The sequence below is a fragment of the Colletotrichum jinshuiense genome, chromosome 8 (genome assembly GCF_051148585.1).
Source record: "Colletotrichum jinshuiense chromosome 8, complete sequence".
Classification (NCBI taxonomy): Eukaryota; Fungi; Ascomycota; class Sordariomycetes; order Glomerellales; family Glomerellaceae; genus Colletotrichum; species Colletotrichum jinshuiense.
This window is the reverse complement of record NC_139315.1, coordinates 4111064-4132060: the sequence shown is the minus strand read 5'-3', so window position 1 is coordinate 4132060 and position 20997 is coordinate 4111064. Positions and strand designations below refer to the sequence as shown.

The 20997-nt window shown below is 50.9% G+C and overlaps 2 protein-coding genes across 2 annotated transcripts; both read left to right on the top strand.

The window, feature by feature from the left end:
- Positions 1-14265: 14265 nt before the first annotated feature.
- Positions 14266-16902, top strand: EsH8_VIII_001090 (uncharacterized protein; the record flags this gene model as incomplete). Its single annotated transcript, XM_083270132.1, has 4 exons — positions 14266-14299; positions 14754-15103; positions 16022-16425; positions 16515-16902. The coding sequence occupies 4 exons, from the start codon at positions 14266-14268 to the stop codon at positions 16900-16902; spliced, it is 1176 nt and encodes a 391-aa protein (XP_083129900.1).
- Positions 16903-17016: 114 nt separating this feature from the next.
- Positions 17017-18554, top strand: EsH8_VIII_001089 (uncharacterized protein; the record flags this gene model as incomplete). The annotated part of the gene is made up of 3 exons (XM_083270131.1): positions 17017-17340; positions 17769-18461; positions 18528-18554. The coding sequence occupies 3 exons, from the start codon at positions 17017-17019 to the stop codon at positions 18552-18554; spliced, it is 1044 nt and encodes a 347-aa protein (XP_083129899.1).
- Positions 18555-20997: the final 2443 nt, after the last annotated feature.

The following is a 20997-nucleotide window of genomic DNA, read 5'->3' as shown; positions in this document are numbered from 1 at the left end:
CTGTCCTAGCTTATATAAGGTTACCCTCCAGCCTAGCTCCGAGGCCAGGTCAAAAGGTGTTGTCTGCTCCTTCTGAAGCGGCTCGACATAGCTGGTTGGGTCACAGGCTGCAGAGAGATCGACCACTTTCAGCTCCTTACTGTTAGGCGGGTGGATGACTTGAACGCCGACCCCTTCATTCTCTACAAACGTCGTCCGCAGGGCCTCGTGGCGCTCCTGTAGCGTGTTAATCGCGACAGTAAGAGCGTCGACACGCAGGGGGCCCCGCAGGCGTGCTGCAAGCGGCATAAGGTACCACAGCGCACCAGTGTTAAGTTTCTCAAGGAACCAGAGACGGCCTTGGGCAAACGATTGTGTGACCGGGCTGTGATATGGCACTGTTGTGATGGGACTGTGGAGGGCAGAGCCTATTCGGATGATGGCGGCAAGGTCGATGAGGACTGGCTTGTCAAAGACGTCCTTGACAGACACGCGGGCATCCAGCCTACGACTGATACGCGCCGCGAGTTTTGTTGCCAACAGTGAATGTCCGCCAAGGTCGAAGAAGTTGTCATTGATGCCAACTTCTATGCCGAGCACTTTTGCGTATTCCTCGCAAAGTGCTGCTTCAACCTCGTTATGTGGTGCCACACGCTGCGTAACTATGCTTGTTCTCGGAGCCTTCAGGGCCTTCCTTGTAAGCTCGCGGTGATCTACCTTGCCGTTCGCGTTGAGAGGCAAGTGGTCCACAACGATAATCTGGGCCGGCACCATGTAGGAGGGGAGAACGGCCTGAAGCCGTTGTCGAATGCTCTTTTCGGTGACGTTAGCGGTGGCAGCAGCTGACTCTTCGTTTCCTTTCTCCGACCGCTTCAACTCCCTATTCACTTGGACCGTGACAAAACCAACTATGTCTGGCTGCTGATCTTCAAGCTTTCGGATTACGACGGCGGAGCCGCGGACCCCCGTGAGACCGGCCAGTGCCTGCTCCACCTCGGCTGTCTCGATACGATAGCCTCGAATCTTGACTTGGTTGTCCGTGCGGCCGATAAATTCGATATTACCGTCGGCAGGCCGGTAACGTGCACGATCGCCAGTCCGGTATATCCGTACTGACTGACCATCAACAGTGGCTTGCACAAAACAGCTTAAATCTAGCGATAGATCTGTATAGCCGCGGGCAAGGCCGTCACCTGTAACGACAAGCTCGCCTATAACACCTAGAGGGACAAGTTGCTGGTGTGAGTCCATAATATAGGCCCCTGAGTTTTTGATAGCCCGTCCAATAGGCAAGCCGTTCACGCAGCGCTCGTCAGATCCCATTTCGTATATAGTACTAAAGGTTGTGTTTTCTGTCGGTCCGTAGACGTGGCAGAACGCTCCCTGAACCAGCTTACGTGCCTCTATTGCATCTTTTGATCGCATCGATTCACCTCCGGTGAGTAAGACGTCTAGGCTGCTAATAAGGCCAGGGTTCTCTTCGAGGTATTGTCGCAGTAGAGCTGTTGTGAGGAAAGCCATATTGATATTGTTGGTACGAATTGCGTCAAATAGAAGGGAAGGACTCAGCACCGTCATTTGGTCGAGGCAGACGACCGTCCCGCCGTTAAGAAGCGGAGAGTAGATTTCCCATGTCGTAGCGTCGAAGGCCAGATTGGAAATGTGGGCCATGTTGGCCCCAATCTCTGCTTGTAAATGTCGATGGGTATTCTTCACGAGCCGGATGATTCCACGGTGCTCGATCATAACGCCTTTAGGGCGTCCAGTAGAGCCCGACGTAAACATGACATAGGCGAGGCTGGTCGCATGCGGGCCTTCAGCCACATCTACACCATCCTTCACCGGAGGAAGATAGTGTAAGGCCTCGACGATACGTACCAGCTCGATACCAGGCAGTTCAAAGTCTTGAATAGGTACAGTAGCGCCAACTAGTACCAGCTTATTGCCAGGAACCTCCGCCAGGATATCCTTAAGGCGAGCGATAGGTACATTGACGTCGAGCGGCAAATACGCCTGGTTCGCCTTGAGAATTGCGATAATGGCAACGATAGTCTCGCACGATCGTGGAGAAAGCACCCCAACTAATGTTTCGGCAATAGGCTTACGTTGCTGCAGCCAGGCGGCGAGTTGATCTGACTGTTCGTCGAGTTGTGTGTAGGTCAGCTGTGACGAGGCATCCTTAACAGCAATTGCGTGCGGGTGAGCGGCCACCTGCTCGCGGAAGACATCCACCACGCTGGAATTCAGTGGATAGACAGACTTATTGACTTGCAGCAGACCCATGCTACGCAGAGCTGGCAGCCCGTCCGTGAGGGGTAGGCCTGCAATAGGCGCCTGCGGCTGGTCGAGGCTCCGTCGCAGCACCTCCTGGAACACGTCGACAACAACCTGGACAGTCTTGGCCTCAAAAAGGTCCGTAGAATAGAATACAGCGCCCCTAAGTTCCCCTTCTTCCTGGAAGAAGTGGAACTCGAGGTCGAAACGCGAGGTCTTGGCGGCATCTATACGTTCGGCAGTAAGGTCGCCCAGCTGCAGATGGCCTAGGTTCTCCTGGTAGTGGACGGCCAATGTCATCTGAACGAGAGGATGGCGCGAAACATCACGAGTTCCAGGTCTCAGCTCCGCAACTAGACGGTCAAAGGGCACGTCCTGGTTTGCAGAGGCCGCGGCCGTCGCGGAAACAACTTGCTTAACCAAGGACTCAAAGGTCTCGTTTTCAGCCAGGGCGGTACGGATACACTGCAGATTGACGAAGAAGCCGATAAGGTCCTCAAGCTCTTGCCTATTTCTGTTGGCAAGGGGAGTGCCAATGGTGGCATCTTCTACCCCTGTCAGACGGTAGTGAGTGGCCCGGAACGCGGCGAACAGCACGGCGAACGGCGTGGTCTGGTGCTTCCTACAGAATTTCTGTAAGTTGTGGTACACCTTGCCCTCAACGAGGAACTTGTGCACGTCAGCAGTGCCTGAAGGCACTGCCGGGCGGGGTTTATCAGAGAGCAAAGCAGCAGGTTGGCTGCCATCGAGCTGCCCTTTCCAGTAGCCGAGCTGACGCTCCTGTTCGGCTACCTGGACCTCTTCTTTCTGCCAGACCGCGAAGTCGCGGTACTGGATCGGTAGAGGGCTGACCTGCGAAAGCAGGTTCTTGTTGCCGCGCAGAGCCGCGGTGTAAAAGGTGGCCAGCTCGCGCTGGAGGATATCGAGAGACCAGCCGTCGGAAATAATGTGGTGCATCACGATGGAAAGAACGTGGTCATCCTCGCCCAGGCTCAGGAGGGCGGGACGCCAGCCAGGCTCAGACTCCAAGTTGAAGGGTGTCGAATTCTCTTTCTGCAAGGCCAGCATGAGCTCCTCGTCAGAGCCTATAGGGACTTCAACGATGCGTAGCTGCTTCGGTACAAAGGGCTGCACCACTTGCACGTTCACGCCATCATGCTCCTGGAAGATAGTTCGCAGGCCCTCGTGGCGTTCCTCGAGCGCCAACAGAGCTGCACTCAGCGCATTGAGGTTGATGGGTCCCCGGAGACGGGTAGCAAACGAGGAGAGGTACCACGTAAGACCGGGGTACAGACGCTCGAGGAACCACAGCCGTCCCTGGGCGAACGACTGCTCAACCGGTCCGTCGTACGGCCGGGAGACAATGGGGCTGTGCTGGGATGAGCCGCGGCGGAGGGTTGCGGCGAGATCGAGTAAGATGGGCTGGTCAAAAATCTCCTTAACGGTGACGCGGACCTCAAGGCGCCTGCTGATGCGGGCGGCCAGCTTGGTGGCCATAAGGGAGTGGCCGCCGAGGTTGAAGAAGTTGTCGGTGATGCCGACCTTGATGCCGAGGACATCGGCAAACTCCTCGCACAGCGCGGCCTCGACCTCATTACGCGGCGCCACTGGCGCCGACTTCTGGCCTGAGGTGGCGCTGCTTCTTGGCACCGTCTGGGCCCTGCGGGCTAGTTCGCGGCGATCAACCTTGCCGTTGGCATTAAGTGGCATCTGGTCCAAGATAATGATGCGAACCGGCACCATGTATGGCGGCAAAATAGCCTTGAGGCGCTGCCAGATCTGCTGCTCAATTAGCGTCTTGAACTCGACATCCTTACCACCCACCTGCCCCAGCGCTTCCTCGTTGCGGAAGGGGGTGTACTTGGCGACCGCCTCGTCGTCTCGGGCGGCCACAAAACCGATGATCTCGGGCTCCTCGCCCTCAAACTTCCGGATGACGGCGACGGCGTCGAGAACCGCGCTGTGACTGAGCATCGCCTGCTCGATCTCGGCGGGCTCGATGCGGTTGCCACGGATCTTGACCTGCTGGTCCATACGGCCTAGGAACTCGATCTGGCCGTCGGTCGGCCGGTACCGCACGCGATCACCCGTCCTGTAGGCCCGGACGAGCTCGCCGGCAATGGTGATGCGGATGAAGCGGTCCTGATCCAGCGCCTCGTCGGTGTAGCCCCTGGCGAGACCGTCACCGGTGACGACGAGCTCTCCCATGACACCGACGGGGACAAGCTGCTGGTCGGGGTCCATGATGAATGCGCCCGTGTTGCTCACGGCGCGACCGACGGGCACACCGTTAGAGAATGACAAATCGTTCTCAGAGACCTCGTAGACGGTGCTGAGAATGGTATTCTCGGTAGGGCCATACGCGTTATAGACGCTGCCGCGGACAAGAGACTTGATCTCGATCGCGTCGCGGCCGTCGAAGCGGTCGCCGGCGGCTAACAGCAGGTCCAGGCCGCCCAGCATGGCGGGCGTGTTGGCAAGGCACTGCTTGAGCAGGGCCGGCGCAATCATAGCCGCCTGGATTTGCTCCCGAACGAAAGTGGCCGTGAGGGCGTTGACATCTAGCGTGGTGAAGTAGTCTATGCACACCAGAGTGCCGCCGTTGAGCAAGGCAGACCATACCTCCCAAGTGGATGCATCAAAGGCGATGTTTGACAGGTGGGCCACTCGGGCAGCCGCCGGAAGGTTGGCGTTGACGTTGCTCTTCCTCACCAGCCTGATAATGCTGCGGTGCTCGACCATCACGCCCTTGGGCTGACCTGTCGAGCCGGAGGTGAACATAACGTATGCCAGGCTCTTCGGCTTGGGAGTCACAGCAGCATCATTTGGACGCTGGATATTGGCAGCCTCATCCAGGGCGTCGGCGATCGAGAAGATCTCGACGTCGGGCACCTGGATGTCGGGCTTTGCTGTAGCTGTGTCGAAGAACAACAGCTTCTGGCCCTCCACAGTCGATAGGATAGCCTCAATGCGGCCGAGAGGCATATTCACATCGAGCGGGAGGTAGGCCAGGTTCGCCTTGAGGATGGCGAGGAAGCTTACAATCGTCTGACAGGACCGAGGAGCAAGAACGGCGACAAGCGTCTCGGGAGCCAGTCGGCGCCGGCGCAGCCAGGTGGCGAGCTTATCGGACTGTTTGTCAAGTTGAGTGTAAGTCATCTGGGAAGAGGCATCCTTGACAGCAATTGCATTGGGATAAGTGACCACCTCCTCGCGGAACAGATCCACCAGGCTTGCTTCTCGGGGATAGTCTGTTTTTTCGACCTTATGCAGGCCCATATCGTACAATTCCGCGATTCCATCTATCAGTGGCAGCGTTGCGACGCGTTCCTCTGGCTGGTTAAGGCCGCAGCGCAGCACCTCTAGGAAGACATTGACCACGTTGCTGATAGTTGCGCGCTCGAACAGATCGGATGCAAAGGGAACGTTGCCTCGGAATCGATCTTGCTCTCGGAAAAGTTGGAATTCCATATCGAATCGAGTCGTTGGCACTGTCGAGAGAGACTCGCCATGCACACCTTCCAACTGGATCCGGCCGAAATTCTCCTGTGAGTTCAGCGAAAAAACAAGCTGCGACAGAGGATTTCTTGACGGGTCTCTAGATCCAGGCAGCAACGCTGACACGATCCGCTCAAACGGCACGTCTTGATGCTCCCACGCCGCGCTTGCTATTGACCGCACCTGTTGTACTAGACTTTGGAACGTCTGGTCTTTATCGATGACTGTCCGTATGCACTGGGTGTTGACAAAGAAGCCGATCAGATGCTCCAGCTCGGGGAGGTTACGGTTGGCGACAGGGGTAACGATTGTGGCATCCTCCGCCCCTGTAAGGCGGTAGTGCGTAGCACGGAATGCTGCGAAGAGGACTGCAAACGGGGTCACCTGGTAGTTACGGCAGAAAGCCTGGAGGCTTTCAAACAATGGTCCTTCGATAGCGAAATTGATTTCTCCTGCATCGCCAGAGAGGATCGCTGGGCGCGGTTTATCGCATAGGAGCTCAGCCGGGCAGCTATCCGCTAGCTGCTTGATCCAGTACTCGAGTTGTCGCTGGTGCTCGGCCGCCTGCTCCTCTTCCTTCTGCCATACAGCAAAATCGCGATACTGGATCGGCAACGGAGGCAGCTGGCTTAAGGGGTCCTCGCCCCTGCAGGCAGCGGCGTAAAAGACGCTGAGCTCCTTGCGCATGAGGTCAATCGACCAACCGTCAGAGATGATGTGATGAAAGACAATTGAAAGAACGTGGTCGTTTTCTCCTAGTCGCAGCAGCACGACACGCCAACCCACTTCGGTTGTCAAGTCGAAAGGGGTCGTTTGTTCCTGCTGTAGGACCTCCTTGTAGCTCCCGGGAGTCAACGACACATCGATCACTCGAAGATCTTCGGCTTGGCTCTCCTGCACCACCTGTATTCCTACGCCATCGTCATTTTCGAACGTAGTCCGGAGAGTGTCGTGCCGCTGCTTCAGAGCGTGCAGGGCGGCGGTGAGAGCTTTAATCTGGAGCGGGCCGCACAAGCGCTCTGCAAATGGCACGAGGTACCATGACGAGCCTTGGTTGAGCTGATCCAGGAACCAGAGACGACCCTGAGCGTATGACAGTTCGACGGGTCCCTGGTACGGCATCGCGGTGATTTGGCCTTCTTGTGCTGAGTCTCGTCGAATAGTGGTCGCCAAGCCCGTCAAGCCCGTCAGGGACGGGTTTTGGAGGATGTCGGTCACGGTCAGCTCTATCCCAGCCAACCTCGCCATGTTCACCAGCTTGATCGCGGTGATAGAATCTCCACCAAGTTCGTAGAAATTGGCTGCGCGACTGCCGGACTTTGGCTTCGTGTTTAGGCTACGGAACCATAGGTGTCGCAGTTTACCTTCTAGAGTTGTCAATGAACCAAGATCCTCTTCCGGTTGGAATTCCGCTTTCTGCACGGCTTCATCTAATAGTTTAATACCGATGTTTCGAATTCTCTTTCGATCAGTTTTCCCAGTCGCTGTGGTTGGAAGATGCTCCATGCGAACATAATATGATGGAACAGAATGGCTAGGAACGACCTGTCGCAGATGGTTCCTTAGGCGATTGGCGGCGCTATTCTCCAAGATACAAGCATCCGCCGTCGAAATGTTATCGAGGGGGTCCTCACCGTCTTGGACTGGCCCTATTAGAAACGCAACCAACACTGTATTGTTCGACACGTCTGGTCGCTTGATTGCTTCAACCACGGGCGTGATGTGAGCAGACAGTTCTTGTCGCAAATGTGTTTCTACGTCGCCAAGCTCTACCCGCTGGCCTCGGATCTTGACTTGCGTGTCTCTGCGCCCCAGGTAGGCGATAGTACCATCAGATCTGTAACGCACGAGATCTCCAGTCCTGTAGAATTTTAGAGAGTCGGACAACTGCCGCTCAGAACACCAAGCAGGGGCCACATCAAGGAATGGCGACTCTTCTTGTGGCTGAGCAACTATATATCCTCGTGCAATTCCTGGGCTTTCGATCAGCAACTCGCCAATGCAACCGATTGCTGCAAGTTGATTAGGGTCATTTGGGTTCGTAATCCAGAGGCGGGCGCCTGTAGACCGGCCGATACTGTTCAGATGAGTAGTGTCGGGATTAACTTGGGCAACGCTACAGATAGTCGAGCTTTCACTCTGTCCATAACCGTTGAGGAGGCGAATTTTCGAAGCCAATGCATCTCTGACTTCTCTCGACATCGGTTCCCCAGCCGATACCAGTGTTTGCAATCCACAAATACTATCCGGTTGAATTGTTCCAATGAATGAGGGCGTTAGTAGTGCCCAGGTTACTTTCCCTCGGGTAATGAATTCTGCAATATTGTTCAAGCGATCGTCTTCGGACGGAATACAGACACAACCGCCCTGCATTAGTGTAGTAATTGTTTCAAGAAGACACGCGCCGAAAGCATACGAAGCGAATTGAAGAGAACGGGTGTCGCTGTTGATCCCGAGTGCGGAACCAAACTTGAGGGTACATGATGCAAATCCTCGATGCTCAATCATAGCGCCTTTTGGCTGCCCTGTGCTGCCTGACGTGAAGATGATATAGGCCAAATCCTGAGGCTTTGCGATCTGCTTGAACTGACCCTTTTCCCTTGGCAATGACCTGGATAACTCGTCATCGACTACAATACAGTAGGGAACGAATGTACGCATTGTGTTGAGGTGTAGCTTAGAAACCAGAGCAACTGTGGCGGAAGTTTGCTCACAGACCTGTGCAATTCTGGCTGGCGGGTTGGACGGGTCGATAAGTGTGAAAGCCCGCCCAGCTTTCAGCACTGCAAGAACACTAGCGACCATCCATTTAGACTTTTCGAAGCATATTGGTACCGCATGTCCAAAGTCTAATCCAAGGGATTGAATATGCCCAGCTAGGCAAGAGGACAGTGTATCCAACTCAGCGTAGGACCAATTTCCGTCCCAAGAAAATACGGCTGGTTTGTTTGGCGTATTGGCAGCCTTCTCAGCTATTACGTCGTGGATGCAGACATCATTTGTCCCTAGCTGTTCCGAGTTCCAGCTCTCGATCTCTGCCCGATCCTCTGGCGGAACGATGTCGAGATCTCGCACAGGCATGTTGACCGCATGTTTCTGAAATTGCTTAATCAAGCATCCCAGCTGCCTCAGGAAACGAACCATTTGACGGTCGTCAATCACGTTCCGGTCGTATCGTGCGAACAATGTTCCTGAATCATTGGCCAACTGGCAGTTGAGTAAAAGGGCACGGTCGGTGCAAGGTACGAATCTGTCCGGGCCTACAATAGTCCGGTGTAGCCTCGACCTCGGCGTCTGTGGAACATCACCAGCAGTAACTACTAGCACGGTTTGAAATCCACATGCCGCGGTCCCAAAGTCTCCAGTGCGGCGTATTCCATGAAGGCCAGTCCGTTCATACTCGCGCATAACAGCATCGTGGGCAGCGATCGCTCGCATTAGATCTGACTGGGATTGATGAGGATTGCAAATCACTCGACTGGGCATAACAGTTCGAGTTGGGCCATCGATATGGTACTCCTGTCCCTTGGACTCTGGTGGGCGCTCTTCCAGGACTCCAAACAGAGCCTCCGAAGCATGCGTATATCGAGCAAGGAGTACCGCGAGCGCTGCCTGACAAATAACCGCGTTGCTCCACCGCTGCTGGGCCACCGCTGGGTAGGAAATATGATACTTTGCCTCAGCATCGGGACGGGGCGCAGTCAAGTGGGACGGTAGAGTGGGAAACACAGAAGCATCGAGGTTGTTAAAGTACTGCTGCCAGAACTTGGCCCCGCTCTCTGGATCCTCGATGGGAAGATTACGTGGGATCTCAGTCCTCGTAGAACGTTGGATCTTTCCACCGTCGTAGGCTATGAGAACCTTTTCAAGGACTCGCTCCTGGAAGGTATTGTCGACTAGGGCATGCCTGAATGTCCAGATGAGCAGTCTCTGCTTTGTGTTCGGGTTCTCGAGGACGGTGTATCGATTGCACTGGGTCCCGGTCATAGCAACAGCAGCCTCGTGTTCAATAACTGCCTCCTTCGTATCCACGCCTTTCGAATGCATCCACGCGAAGCTCTCCGATAGCACGACTTGGAAATGGTCTCCGGATTCCGACATGAATGTACGAGTCCGCAAGGCCGGGGTCTGACGCACAACCTCTTTCCAAGCTGCAGCAAGGCGTTCGATGGCAACAGTTTCCTGGATCTCGTAGACGGTATGGCCGATAGCACGGCGCTCGTCGTTAACAGCCCAGTCGAGTACATCGCGCTGGAATGGTGTACAGGGCAGAATATTCTCGATTCCCTCTGGCTGTAAACCAAAATACCGAATCGCCTGCTTGTAAAGGGCTTTGTCGACATTGCTCGACGTGGAGACTGCTTCCGTATTGTCAACGGGTTTCATTTTGGTATACTGTTTCTAGAAGATTGGTGTTTTTGGTGTATTCTTTGTTGTTTTAGTTTGTTTTTGATGATTGTGTGGGTTTTCGTATAATTGGCTGTTTCTGACGATCTTTCACTATCAAGGCCAATGATGAAGACGGTGAATAGTCTGTATGATTGTTCTCCAAGATCTTCCATCAATAGAAAACGGTGGGATGGAAGGGGACACAATGAGAGTTAGAGGTTGGCATCGTGCCATGTATTACCGGGGTGCCAAACATAATCCAATACTTCCATGTCACCAGCTGGCATGTTTCCTACAACTACACCACTCACCCCCAATAGATCCAACTAGCGTCATTTCTGCTCTCAACTTGCCCGGTGCTGTTATTCTCTACTGTACATCAAATCGTGCGTGTACTTCAGTTAATGTCTCGAAGACGGGCAAATGCGGCCCAACAGTTTCTCCATTCCTACCAATTTTGTCCGCTTTAATTAGCTAATTACATCACGCGGTACTTGACAAGTGAAGGATACTATAGTTGAGTAGCTGAATTACATTGCCAACGGTGGAGCCGGTGAACTAATCTAATCTCAGCCGCAGCCGAAGCAACTCGAGGTCATCAGATTTCTTGGCTGACTAAAAACTGTGACTCGCCTAAACTAGCCGTTCTTGAAATATAGAGACCGAAACTTTGTAATAAACCGCCAAGATGATGTGCTCCCTTGCTTCATACATCATCGAGATGACCGGATGGTTCAGGAATTCCTTGGGTGCTCAGAATGTACTACGGCCACAGATCGCCGACGGGACACCAATCATTATCATCTTAGTGTGAACTAGCACAGTGATCGTCGGCGGAAAGGACAATTATGGTGCACGGTTTTAAACTAGCAGTGGCCGGGAGGTGGTTCTGAGCACAAAATGACTACAGGAATGCCGCCACTGTTACAGTGAAACGGACCGTGCCGAGTGGAGTAAGAGATTGACTGTCATTATGTACCGGTACGTGCAGCTCCGTGTGCTCCGACAGGCGCTTGGCATATGCAGGGTCTTCCGTTTTAAGCTTACTTGCCTTGTACGGATCCTGGTTGGCATTTTTCGGATATGATCAGCCCTTCGCATCTGCAGGGTCGTCCGTTTCAGGGCTAGCGTCGTTGTTCTGCTAGGACGCCCAGTCAGCTCAGTAACTTATTTTTCCAATTAAAAAAATAGTCAGCGTTCCAAGCAGATATGCCTTAACGCACTGAGATGCAGAAAGAGATCATTTCCATCTATCTGAAAGGCAGGAGCCTATTAGATGATCATCAATAAAAGTCAAACAAAAAGTGATACAGGCAATAATACGATTTCATCATTGTATATATATTAACATGGTAAGATGAGTAATACTTTGCTATAGATTCACTCCGTATATGTGCCTCAACAGAAAATTGGTAATCCTACGCCTGATCACGCAATTTCACCCTTATTAGGCTCCATTACCTCGTCACCGCAAGGTCTGTGATAAAATAGGATGCATTGTATTTGTCGCACATATTTCGATGAATTGAAACATGCTCACTTGGATATGGTGGCGCATCCCTTCGGCGTATCCTGACTGAGCCCCCTAGCGCCGGATTAACTTTTACATGCTAACAGATTACTATATGAGATTGTTTAGCTCCATTACGTCACAAAAGGCGGTGTCTCCAAGCTACGTTGAGAACTGAGGCAAAGCTCAGTAAACGGTTCTCAGCAAGTGGCAACAGCAAATGCTCCACTCGTGTATATTAGCACAGGAGCTACGCATCACATTTGTTATGGAGCACACTCTTCGCCCCCTTGAATGAGCAAACCTTCATCAATCTTTTTGTGTGTGCTCTTTATATAAAATGTGTAATTTTTACCTAGCCATTTCGACTCTCCACTTCCCATTTGTTTGAGAGGTTGGTTTGGAAATTACTTATGTAACGGGAGTACAAGAGGTAATTAGTAAAACAATGATTACCTTGGATTATCTTGTGATGAAGATAAATTCAAAATAAAATCTAGTGGCCTTGTACAGGTCTTAAACATTGACTTTTTGTGTTCCTTGTTATTTATCGATCAAATTTTTTTTTTTTTTTTTTTTTTTTTTCAAAAAATACATCCGAGGGTGGACAGCTCAACAGAGAAGGATGATATTTTTTCGCTTATGATCTTAAGCGCCTGTCTCAGACAAATCAATAACACCCCCGTCTACCCACAGTGGCTCACCGCATAGTTTTGCTTCACCTGATGACACACATAGCTTTATGCAGATGGCTTGGTAGACGGAAGGGTGCCGTCAGGAGTTGTTTAAGCACGTGCGACAACAGGCACCAGACTGGCTCACCGCCATATAACATTCGAAGGCAAGATAGAGGATAAGAAGTTGGATTTCTGCATCGAATATATGTGATGACGACGAAGAAGCGTAAGAACAATGTTGCTATAGAAAAGAGTGGTTATTGTTCTGCCAGGGGACCATGCAGCACGTGGTAAAATGAGTGCAGGAAAAGGCACTGAGCAATATGCTTGGCAAGCAGCGTTAAATAGAGACAGCTGGCGAATTGTGGTCTTGGGTTCACGCCCATGCAATGTAAGAATGGTCTTATTGGAGATTCTTATCCGGCTATACTGATAAAGGATTTCCCGTATCCACTTTTATGGTCCAGTTTTAGTCATGAGACCACCTGGGCAAACGGGCCCTTAGATGAATCTGGGTATCCCTCTAAGCCTAACGCGTAATCCGACAAAAAAAAACAAAACAACCCTGCGTGAGGCACGCATCAATGTGAAGTCTCACAAAGCCGACGGCAACGACCGAGGATATGCGAGAAGCTATGCCTTTAAATGGGTTAGCGCTTTACACAGAGGGCAGAAAGGCCCGGACCGCCGTCTTGCCCAAGCAGATGTCTCAGTTGGTACTGATGTGCCAGGCTCAATCCTCCGTCATTTATTCAGTTGCCACCAGACAGTCCAGGTTTGCCAGTTTCTATTGCCAGACCGCCTCACTTCGTCACGACGGGTGCGCCGACATGACACCCAGTCTACTACTAGGTAACCAAGATGGGTTAGGGCATTCAGCATTAATCATTGTAGACGTCAAAACTTTTGGAGGTCCCAGGATATTAACCTACATAGGCAGAGTTTCTATTAGTTATAACTATTCCCAGCAAACGGCATCAACATAGAGGTTTATGAGGAATTAGTATTAACACATCCGGCACTTGAGATAAAATCATGAATATCTCATAATTTCCGTATCATTCCAAATGAATCAAACCTTTCTAGGGAGACACCAGATGACGTGTCCCCATAGGTCCCAACTCGAAATTTGCAGCTACCATAGCTTTACGAGACAGCCACACGAATGAATTGACAACAGCAAATCGGAATGTAACAGTAATGGAATTGGCCAGTCATTCAAAGAGGGAAACCAAAGGTGTACTGCCCAGTCCAGTTAATATGCAAGTGCCGTGCGGCTGGGGGAGGAGGGTGGGGGTTGCAGTAGCATGCTGCAAGGGGCTAATTTAGTTTTGCAAATTAAAGCGGGTCTCAGGGGTCGCCCGACCACCAAAACCCACGTTGCTGGCCGTTGAGTTGACAAGTCCATGAACAGATAGGTACCCAATATTAACTACTTCTCATCCTGATGGCCACCTAACATGAACCACTAGAGCCAGCTCCAATGACGTGCTGGGGTACGTCGCTTTCTAAGAATGTGCGTCTTGGCAATTTCAGTAGGTATTTTATACTTGTCCAGCGGCATGATGGAATGGATGTGACGGAAACCTGAGGGGTGTGGGATAGCAAGATTCTTTGTTTAGAGTTCTTGTCTCTTAAGACACCCAGCATAGTGACGGAACGGGCGGCATCAAACTTCGGCTGCCTCATGATGATTTCTGATTCATTTTAGTACATCATACCAGTCCATCTAGTCGACGAATACCTTCTCCACACACCTTTCACGACCATCACATGGCGCCACTGATTTCAAAACCACTTGATCACGCTCTTCCATCAAACCTACACCGACCTTTGCGCCCATTTTCCATCACACAGCACCACATAGCAATCCATTCTACCTGAACTCGACTGTTACTCTCTCGAAACTGTTGCATGCATTTTCTCCAGGTCGCCATCATGACCAATGACAAGGTGCGGTATACTGTGGATAGTGAGAACCAGGGAGGCCGTCCGTTTTCGTCACCAGTTGACAGCAGGACCGAAGAAAGGTCCCTCCAAGTCAAGAATCGCCCGGAGCGTGAACCCGCCTTCCAAGACTATCTTCGTGTCTTTACTTATGCCACGAAATGGGACCTGGTAGTCTACGTTCTCGCCTCCGTTGCCTCTGTCGCTGCCGGCACCACCATGCCTCTGATGAACATCATCTTTGGATAACTTGTCGGCCAGTTCACTGGCTATTTCTCAGATCCACCTACCACCACGAGGGCTGAGTTTGAGAGAATGTGTGACAAGCAAGCTGTCTATATCCTGGCCCTCTTTCTTGGCCGACTGTTTCTTAACTACATCAACAAGTTCTGCTTCCGCATGATTGGCATTCGTTTGTCGTCGGCGGTACGTCTGCCTACTGGCCCAGTCGATTCACGTGCTCGACTCCGTGCCCTCAGGTGCCGCCTCGAGTACCATCGCCGGTACAGCCAATATCCTTCAGATTGGCATCTCTGAGAAGCTCGGCATTTTCATGGAATTCAACGGCATGATCTTTTCTGCTATCATCGTCGCCTTCATCTGGAGTTGGAAATTGACCCTCGTCACGGGGTCTATCATCTTGCTTCTGATGCTTGTTCTTGCATTCTTGCTTCCTTTTATTACCAAGAGCCATGCGCAGATGGCCAACATCGAGTTAAAGGCTACCAGTGTTGCAAGTGAATCTTTTAGCGGTATCCGCATGCTGACTGCTTGTGGTGCCGAAGACCGATTCTCCGCCCGCTACAGCCACTGGGTGAACGAGGCAAGGGTCATGGGCCAAAAATCGGCGCCCTTGTTGGCTATTCAATTCGGCCTAATTTTATGATGCACTGCCTAATCCTCAACCTGCTTGATTGCTGATGTAGCGCTTGCAGTTCTTTGGTCTTTTCGCAACCTTTGGCCTCACTTTCTGGTTCAGAACTCAGCGGTTTCTCGCAGGCGACTTCACGAATCCAGGCACCACTGTCGTTGTTCTGATGTCCGTTATGATGATTGTTATCTCGATGGATCGTATTGCCACCCCCTTAAGTGCTGTTAGTAAGGCTATGGTCGCTGCTTGCGAATTCTTTACTTTCATAGACGCCCCGAGGCCCAAAACCGGGAGTTTGAAGGAGCCTCATATTTTTGCGACTGACGACATAACATTCAGTGGTGTCACCTTTGCCTATCCTAGTCGTCCTCATGTCAAGACCTTGGACGACCTGAATCTCACTATTGAAGCTGGTAAATAGTTGGTCCCTCGGGCTCCGGCAAGAGTACAATCGTTGGCTTAGTTCAAAAGTGGTACTCTCTCCTGCAACCGCATCTCATCGCAAAGGCTGTCTAGAAGGACAAGAAAACCAGGAACAAGGGTCTCGTGGATTCTGATGCTGGTGAGCCTCAGACATCCCACGAAGAGAACTAACCCGCCGTTGAGCTATGCGGCACTGTCTCAACATCTGGTCGAAACTTGGAAGAACTCGATCCCAAGTAGCGGCGATCCCAGATAGGCCTTATGCAGCAGGAGCCCTTCTTATTCAATGACACTATCTTTAAGAACGTGGACCATGGTCTAAATGGTAGCCAATGGGAGGACGACTCCGAGTAGAGGAAAAGAGAGCTCGTTGCGGAGGCTTGTAAAGAATCTTTTGCGGATGATTTCATTGACCGCCCCCCCGAAGCAATTTACTAAACTAATGCAATTTAGGGATACGACACCCAGGTCGGTGACAGTGGTGCTAAGCTGTCTGATGGTCAGCGTCAGCGCATCGCCATCGCCAGCAGTATTATCAAAAAGCCCAAGATTGTCATTCTAGATGAGGCCACCAGTGCTAACGATGTCAGCGGCGAACAGATCGTACAAGCTGCGCTAAATAGAGTTGCGAAGAACCGTACCACAATCACCGTCGCCCATCGTCTTTCCACCATCATGAAGGCCGACCGCATTGTTGTCCTAAAGAAGGGTTGTGTCATGGAGTCGGGCACACACGAGAGTCTTCTTCAGAATGAGGCTGGCCTTTACTATGGTCTTGTTCTTGCCCAGAAGCTGTCTCTCGGCGACGCGAGCGACACGAAATTTGCAAAGAAGACGCCGAAAGTAGCATCGAGAAAGTATTGAGGCGGGGAAATGACGCTGCGCAATCTGACGTAGAAGGAACTGGTGAGACAGAAGAAGCCAAGAATCGAGACATATTTCACAGCTTCGGGAGGCTATTGCACGAGCAGCGCAACCGCTGGCCTTTCTACATCAGCATTATCTTCTTCGCCTGTGTAGCTGCCGGGACGCCGTTGAAAGCGTGGCTCTTCGCCAAAGTCCTCAGAGGTTTTACTTTGAATGACCCTCAACAGATGAGACACGAAGCCAGCTTTGGGGCGACAATGTGGGTGGTACTGGCCATCTGCGTAGGGCTTAGCTACGCTTTTGAGTGCTACATTGCCACCTACCTGCAGCACCACATGAGTGCCATCTATCAGCAACAATACTTTACTGCCTGCCTCTACCAGAAGACTTCTTTCTATGACAATGAGGAGAACTCGCAAGGCACATTGACATTCCGCGTCTTGGGCGATCCGAAGCAATTAGAGTAGCTCCTGGGCCTAAACATGGCATTTCTTTTGTCGTCCATCTTCACCCTTATCGGTGCTCTAGCTATCGCCTACTCGTTTGCCTGAAAATTGGCTCTGGTTTCGATGTTTGTCACAATGCCAGTCGGTCTTATCTCCAGCTTCTGGCGCTTTAAGTACGAATCTGAGTTCGAGAAGATGAATGCTGCCGTCTTTGCCGAGAGCTCAAAATTCGCCGCCGAGTCCATTGGTGCCTTTAGAACGGTCCCTGCACTAACTCTCGAGGGCTTCATCAACAATCGCTATGACATCCTTTTGAAGTCCCACGTCAACTCTGCTTTCAAGATTGCACGATGGACCAGTTTGATCTTCGCCTTTACCGACAGCGTCAGTCTTGGCTGTCAGGGCCTCATTTTCTGGTATGGAGGCCGCCTCCTCGCAAGCAGAGAGCTCAACATGGACGTGTTTTTTATTTGTTTCATGGCTGTAATGCAAGGCGCCGAGGCATCTGGGCAAGGCCTTAGCTTTGGCCCAAATGCGGTACAAGCCACGACAGCGTCGAATCGAATTATTAATATGCGTGATTCGAAGAATATAGACAGTCACGACAAGTCTGCCATAATTCCTAATACCGAGGGCGGTGTCAAGATTGAACTGTTGGTATCACAGGATACCCGTACGGGTGGTAAATCGAACGAAGAGAAAAACTGGTACTGTATTCTGTAGATGTGTGTAGAAGGAAGAAAAGAGAGGCAGCCAGCGGAAGCAGCAGATGTGAAGATATCGCCGTTGGCGGCCCGGAGGCAGAATCTCCGGGCCCAACTGCTGCCGCTTCCCGCGGGCTGACCGCCTGCCCGTATTCTGGCTGGGTAATCCAACATGAACTAAAGGATGCCTACTTCAAGTATCCCACGCGCAACGTCTCGGTATTCGAGGGTTATAACATCACAATTGAGAAAGGACAGTTTGCGGCATTTGTCGGTCCCTCTGGTTGCGGTAAGACTTCTATAACATCCTTGTTAGAGCGCTTCTACGACCTCGATAAGGGCACCATCCTCTGCAACGGTGCTAACATCTATGATCTCAATCTCCACGAATACCGTAAGAACATCTCCTTAGTGGCCCAAGAGCCGACCATGTTCCAAGGAACAATCCGTGACAACATTCTGCTCGGCGTGGACCCTGAGAATATCACCGACGAGATTCTGCACAAGGTCTGCCGTGACGCGGCTATCCACGACTTCATCGCCTCCCTCCCCGATGGATACAATACCGATATTGGTTCCAAGGGGTTCTCCCTATCCGGTGGCCAGAAGCAGCGCGTCACAATTGCCCGCGCCCTGATCCGTAACCCCAAAATTCTGCTCCTTGATGAAGCCACGTCGTCCCTCAATTCCGAGTCAGAAAAGCTGGTCCAAGCCGCCTTTGAGCGTGCCGGGAAGGGACGCACCATGCTCGTAGTTGCCCATCGCCTTGCTACCGTGCAGAACGCCGATGTTATTCACGTTCTCGGCGAAGGAAGGGTATTAGAAAAGGGCAATCACCAGGAATTGCTGAAGCAGAAGGGGGTTTACTGGAATATGGTTAGTATCCTGTTCATTCCTTTGTATGGTCGTCTCAATATAACCGATCCGCTGATTCATTCATAGTGTCAAAGCCAAGCCCTCGACCGTTGAGCCTCTATCGCCGTTCAAAATATAAATCAACGACTACCAAGTATAGTTGCATTGACCTCAACCTGAGGTCTTGTGTTCCCTCCGCCGAATTGCGCCTCTATAATTAGCATACCATCTTTAAGCCCGTCCTCTAAGCATTGAATGTCCTATCTACACCGACTGAAGCAATACATGCTGCCTCTAGTATTGATCGTTAAGTATTGTGGGCTAGCTAGAGTGTTTAAAGAAGAGAAAACCACATGGATCTAGTTCCGTTAGAGCAGCTCGTTGTTAGTGTAAATCCCAATTTTTGCTTATGTCGCTTGCATGTTTAGATTTTATTGATACCTATCTTGACGTTTTGTCCCTTCTTTTAACTATAAAGTCCTCTAAAGCCTCTAGGAAAACGACACCACAAATATAAAGTGCCTATTGCATCTGTAAATTGCTAACGAGTATTCATTCAAAACAAGTAAACCCCTAGATTGTACTACGGCCTAAGATTATTAATTCTTTCTGTTAGACTCTTGTCTTTTCTAATTTATAGGCTATTACTAATTGCTAAGCCGATGTAACCAGTGCTTAGATATCTGTTGGAATCACAGGTTACCTGTACGGGAGGTAATCGTGCGTAAGCAACGATCGTAACGAACGGTCAAATCTGGTACTGTATTCTGGTGGTTGTATATCTGTGTGTAGAAGAGTAGGTAGGTTGGCAGCAGCAGCAGTAGTGAAGATATCATTATTGGCAGCCCGGAGGTTGGATCTCCGGGTTCCGCTGCCGCGGTCGTTGCCGCGGCGGCTGCTGCTGCTGGCCAGCTCCCTGTATCCTGGCTGAGTAATCCAACAATATCAGTGGTAGCAGCAGGGTAGAATATTTAGCTGTACTAGCGTGTTACATTACCTATAGCAAGACTTATTTTGTCACGTTCTGCGTCACGAGATGGGCACCATAAGACGGCTGCCGTCTAAAACGGCTTCACCTTGGATCTTCAACTATTATACACAAATCCCCTATCGTCTTAAAAACAAATCTTCAACCTAAACTTACCAATCTCCTTGAAGACGAAACCATGAGTCAACAAGTCTATATAGTTTTATTGTATATATGCTACGTAATCCAGCATGAATCGTGATTATATGATGCTATCCCTGCTTCTCACAGGACCTTTTTGCGTTGCTACGTCACGCGAAACTCTCCAATGGATCTGCCTGAAGACGCAGTTAACCACTTATATAGTACCTAGTCTTATAGCCAGACGACCGGTCAGCAGTTCCCCAGCCCCCGCGCTGTGCAGCTTCTATAACTAGTTGCTCCTAAGTCGAACGAATTGCTTGATGAAATATAAATAGTATTGCTAGGTGGTGAGTGAGACGTTTAACTGAATACATATGTAAAGAGAAGCCTTGAAGGAAGGGGGAAGGAGATCCTATAGTCCCTGACAGTATTTCACACAGGCTAGGAGAAGAGACTGGACGGTGGGGAGTACGGCACGGCACCAACAAAACAGAATAAAGGTCTTATAATAAATAGCCTTTCCGCCTATAAACCTCTTTCAACTGCTAGGTAAAGCGCCTCCTATGCTTCTATAATGTTCAGGTACTGCTATCTACTACCGACTGTTAGGTTCCACCTGCTTCTTGCTCCTGCTAAAGCAACGCGCTCTCTACCTTCTGTAGCGTCTCTCTAGTAGCCGTTGCCTTTACCGTTCTAGATAGACGTCCTGATGTTTACTAGCATCTAGTACGGTAATTTCTAGCCGCCTGTAATAATGCAGCTTCTGTTTTAAGCTGCATATATAGTGACAAGCAACCGCTCGTTGATATGCCTGCTACTGTTTTGCGTGTTGCTCTATCTATATCTCTAACCGCTCTTACAGCTGCTTCTTTAACCAACTGTTAGGTATTAACTATGTTCTGTAACCGGAGTGGGAAATAAGAGATAATAGGGGCTGGTTGGCTTGTAGAATATGATTTGGCCGCCTTGCAGCTTTATGGCTTCGTTGATTATTTAAATATCCAGGCCTGTGCCTTATCCCTTAGCTGTAGGCACCTATAACGTCTGCAGTTGAACCCCTTTTTCACTAGGCTTGGCTCACGATGCTAATACCTATTATAACCACGAATTGCTACTGACTACTCGTTGTTTGCTGTTGCCTCAAGTTCACGGCCTCGCCGTCTTGTCGGCAGCTATTTGGGCTGTACACCATTATACTGGAATTAGGCGGGGTGCACTGTATACGTAGTGTTGTATAAACATGCTGTGTTGCGGCTCACGTGACTATCATAGAGGATAAAAGGGGCTACAGCCAGCAACATGCATATATAACAGGCAATCAGTTACAACCTTAGATACATTCTTCCTCGCTAGGTGTAGATAACGTAATTTCTTTCGTTTCGTTACTACTGTAGCTTTATAGTTCGTTAGGTAGTAGTGAGTATATTATAGTATTTATATACATCC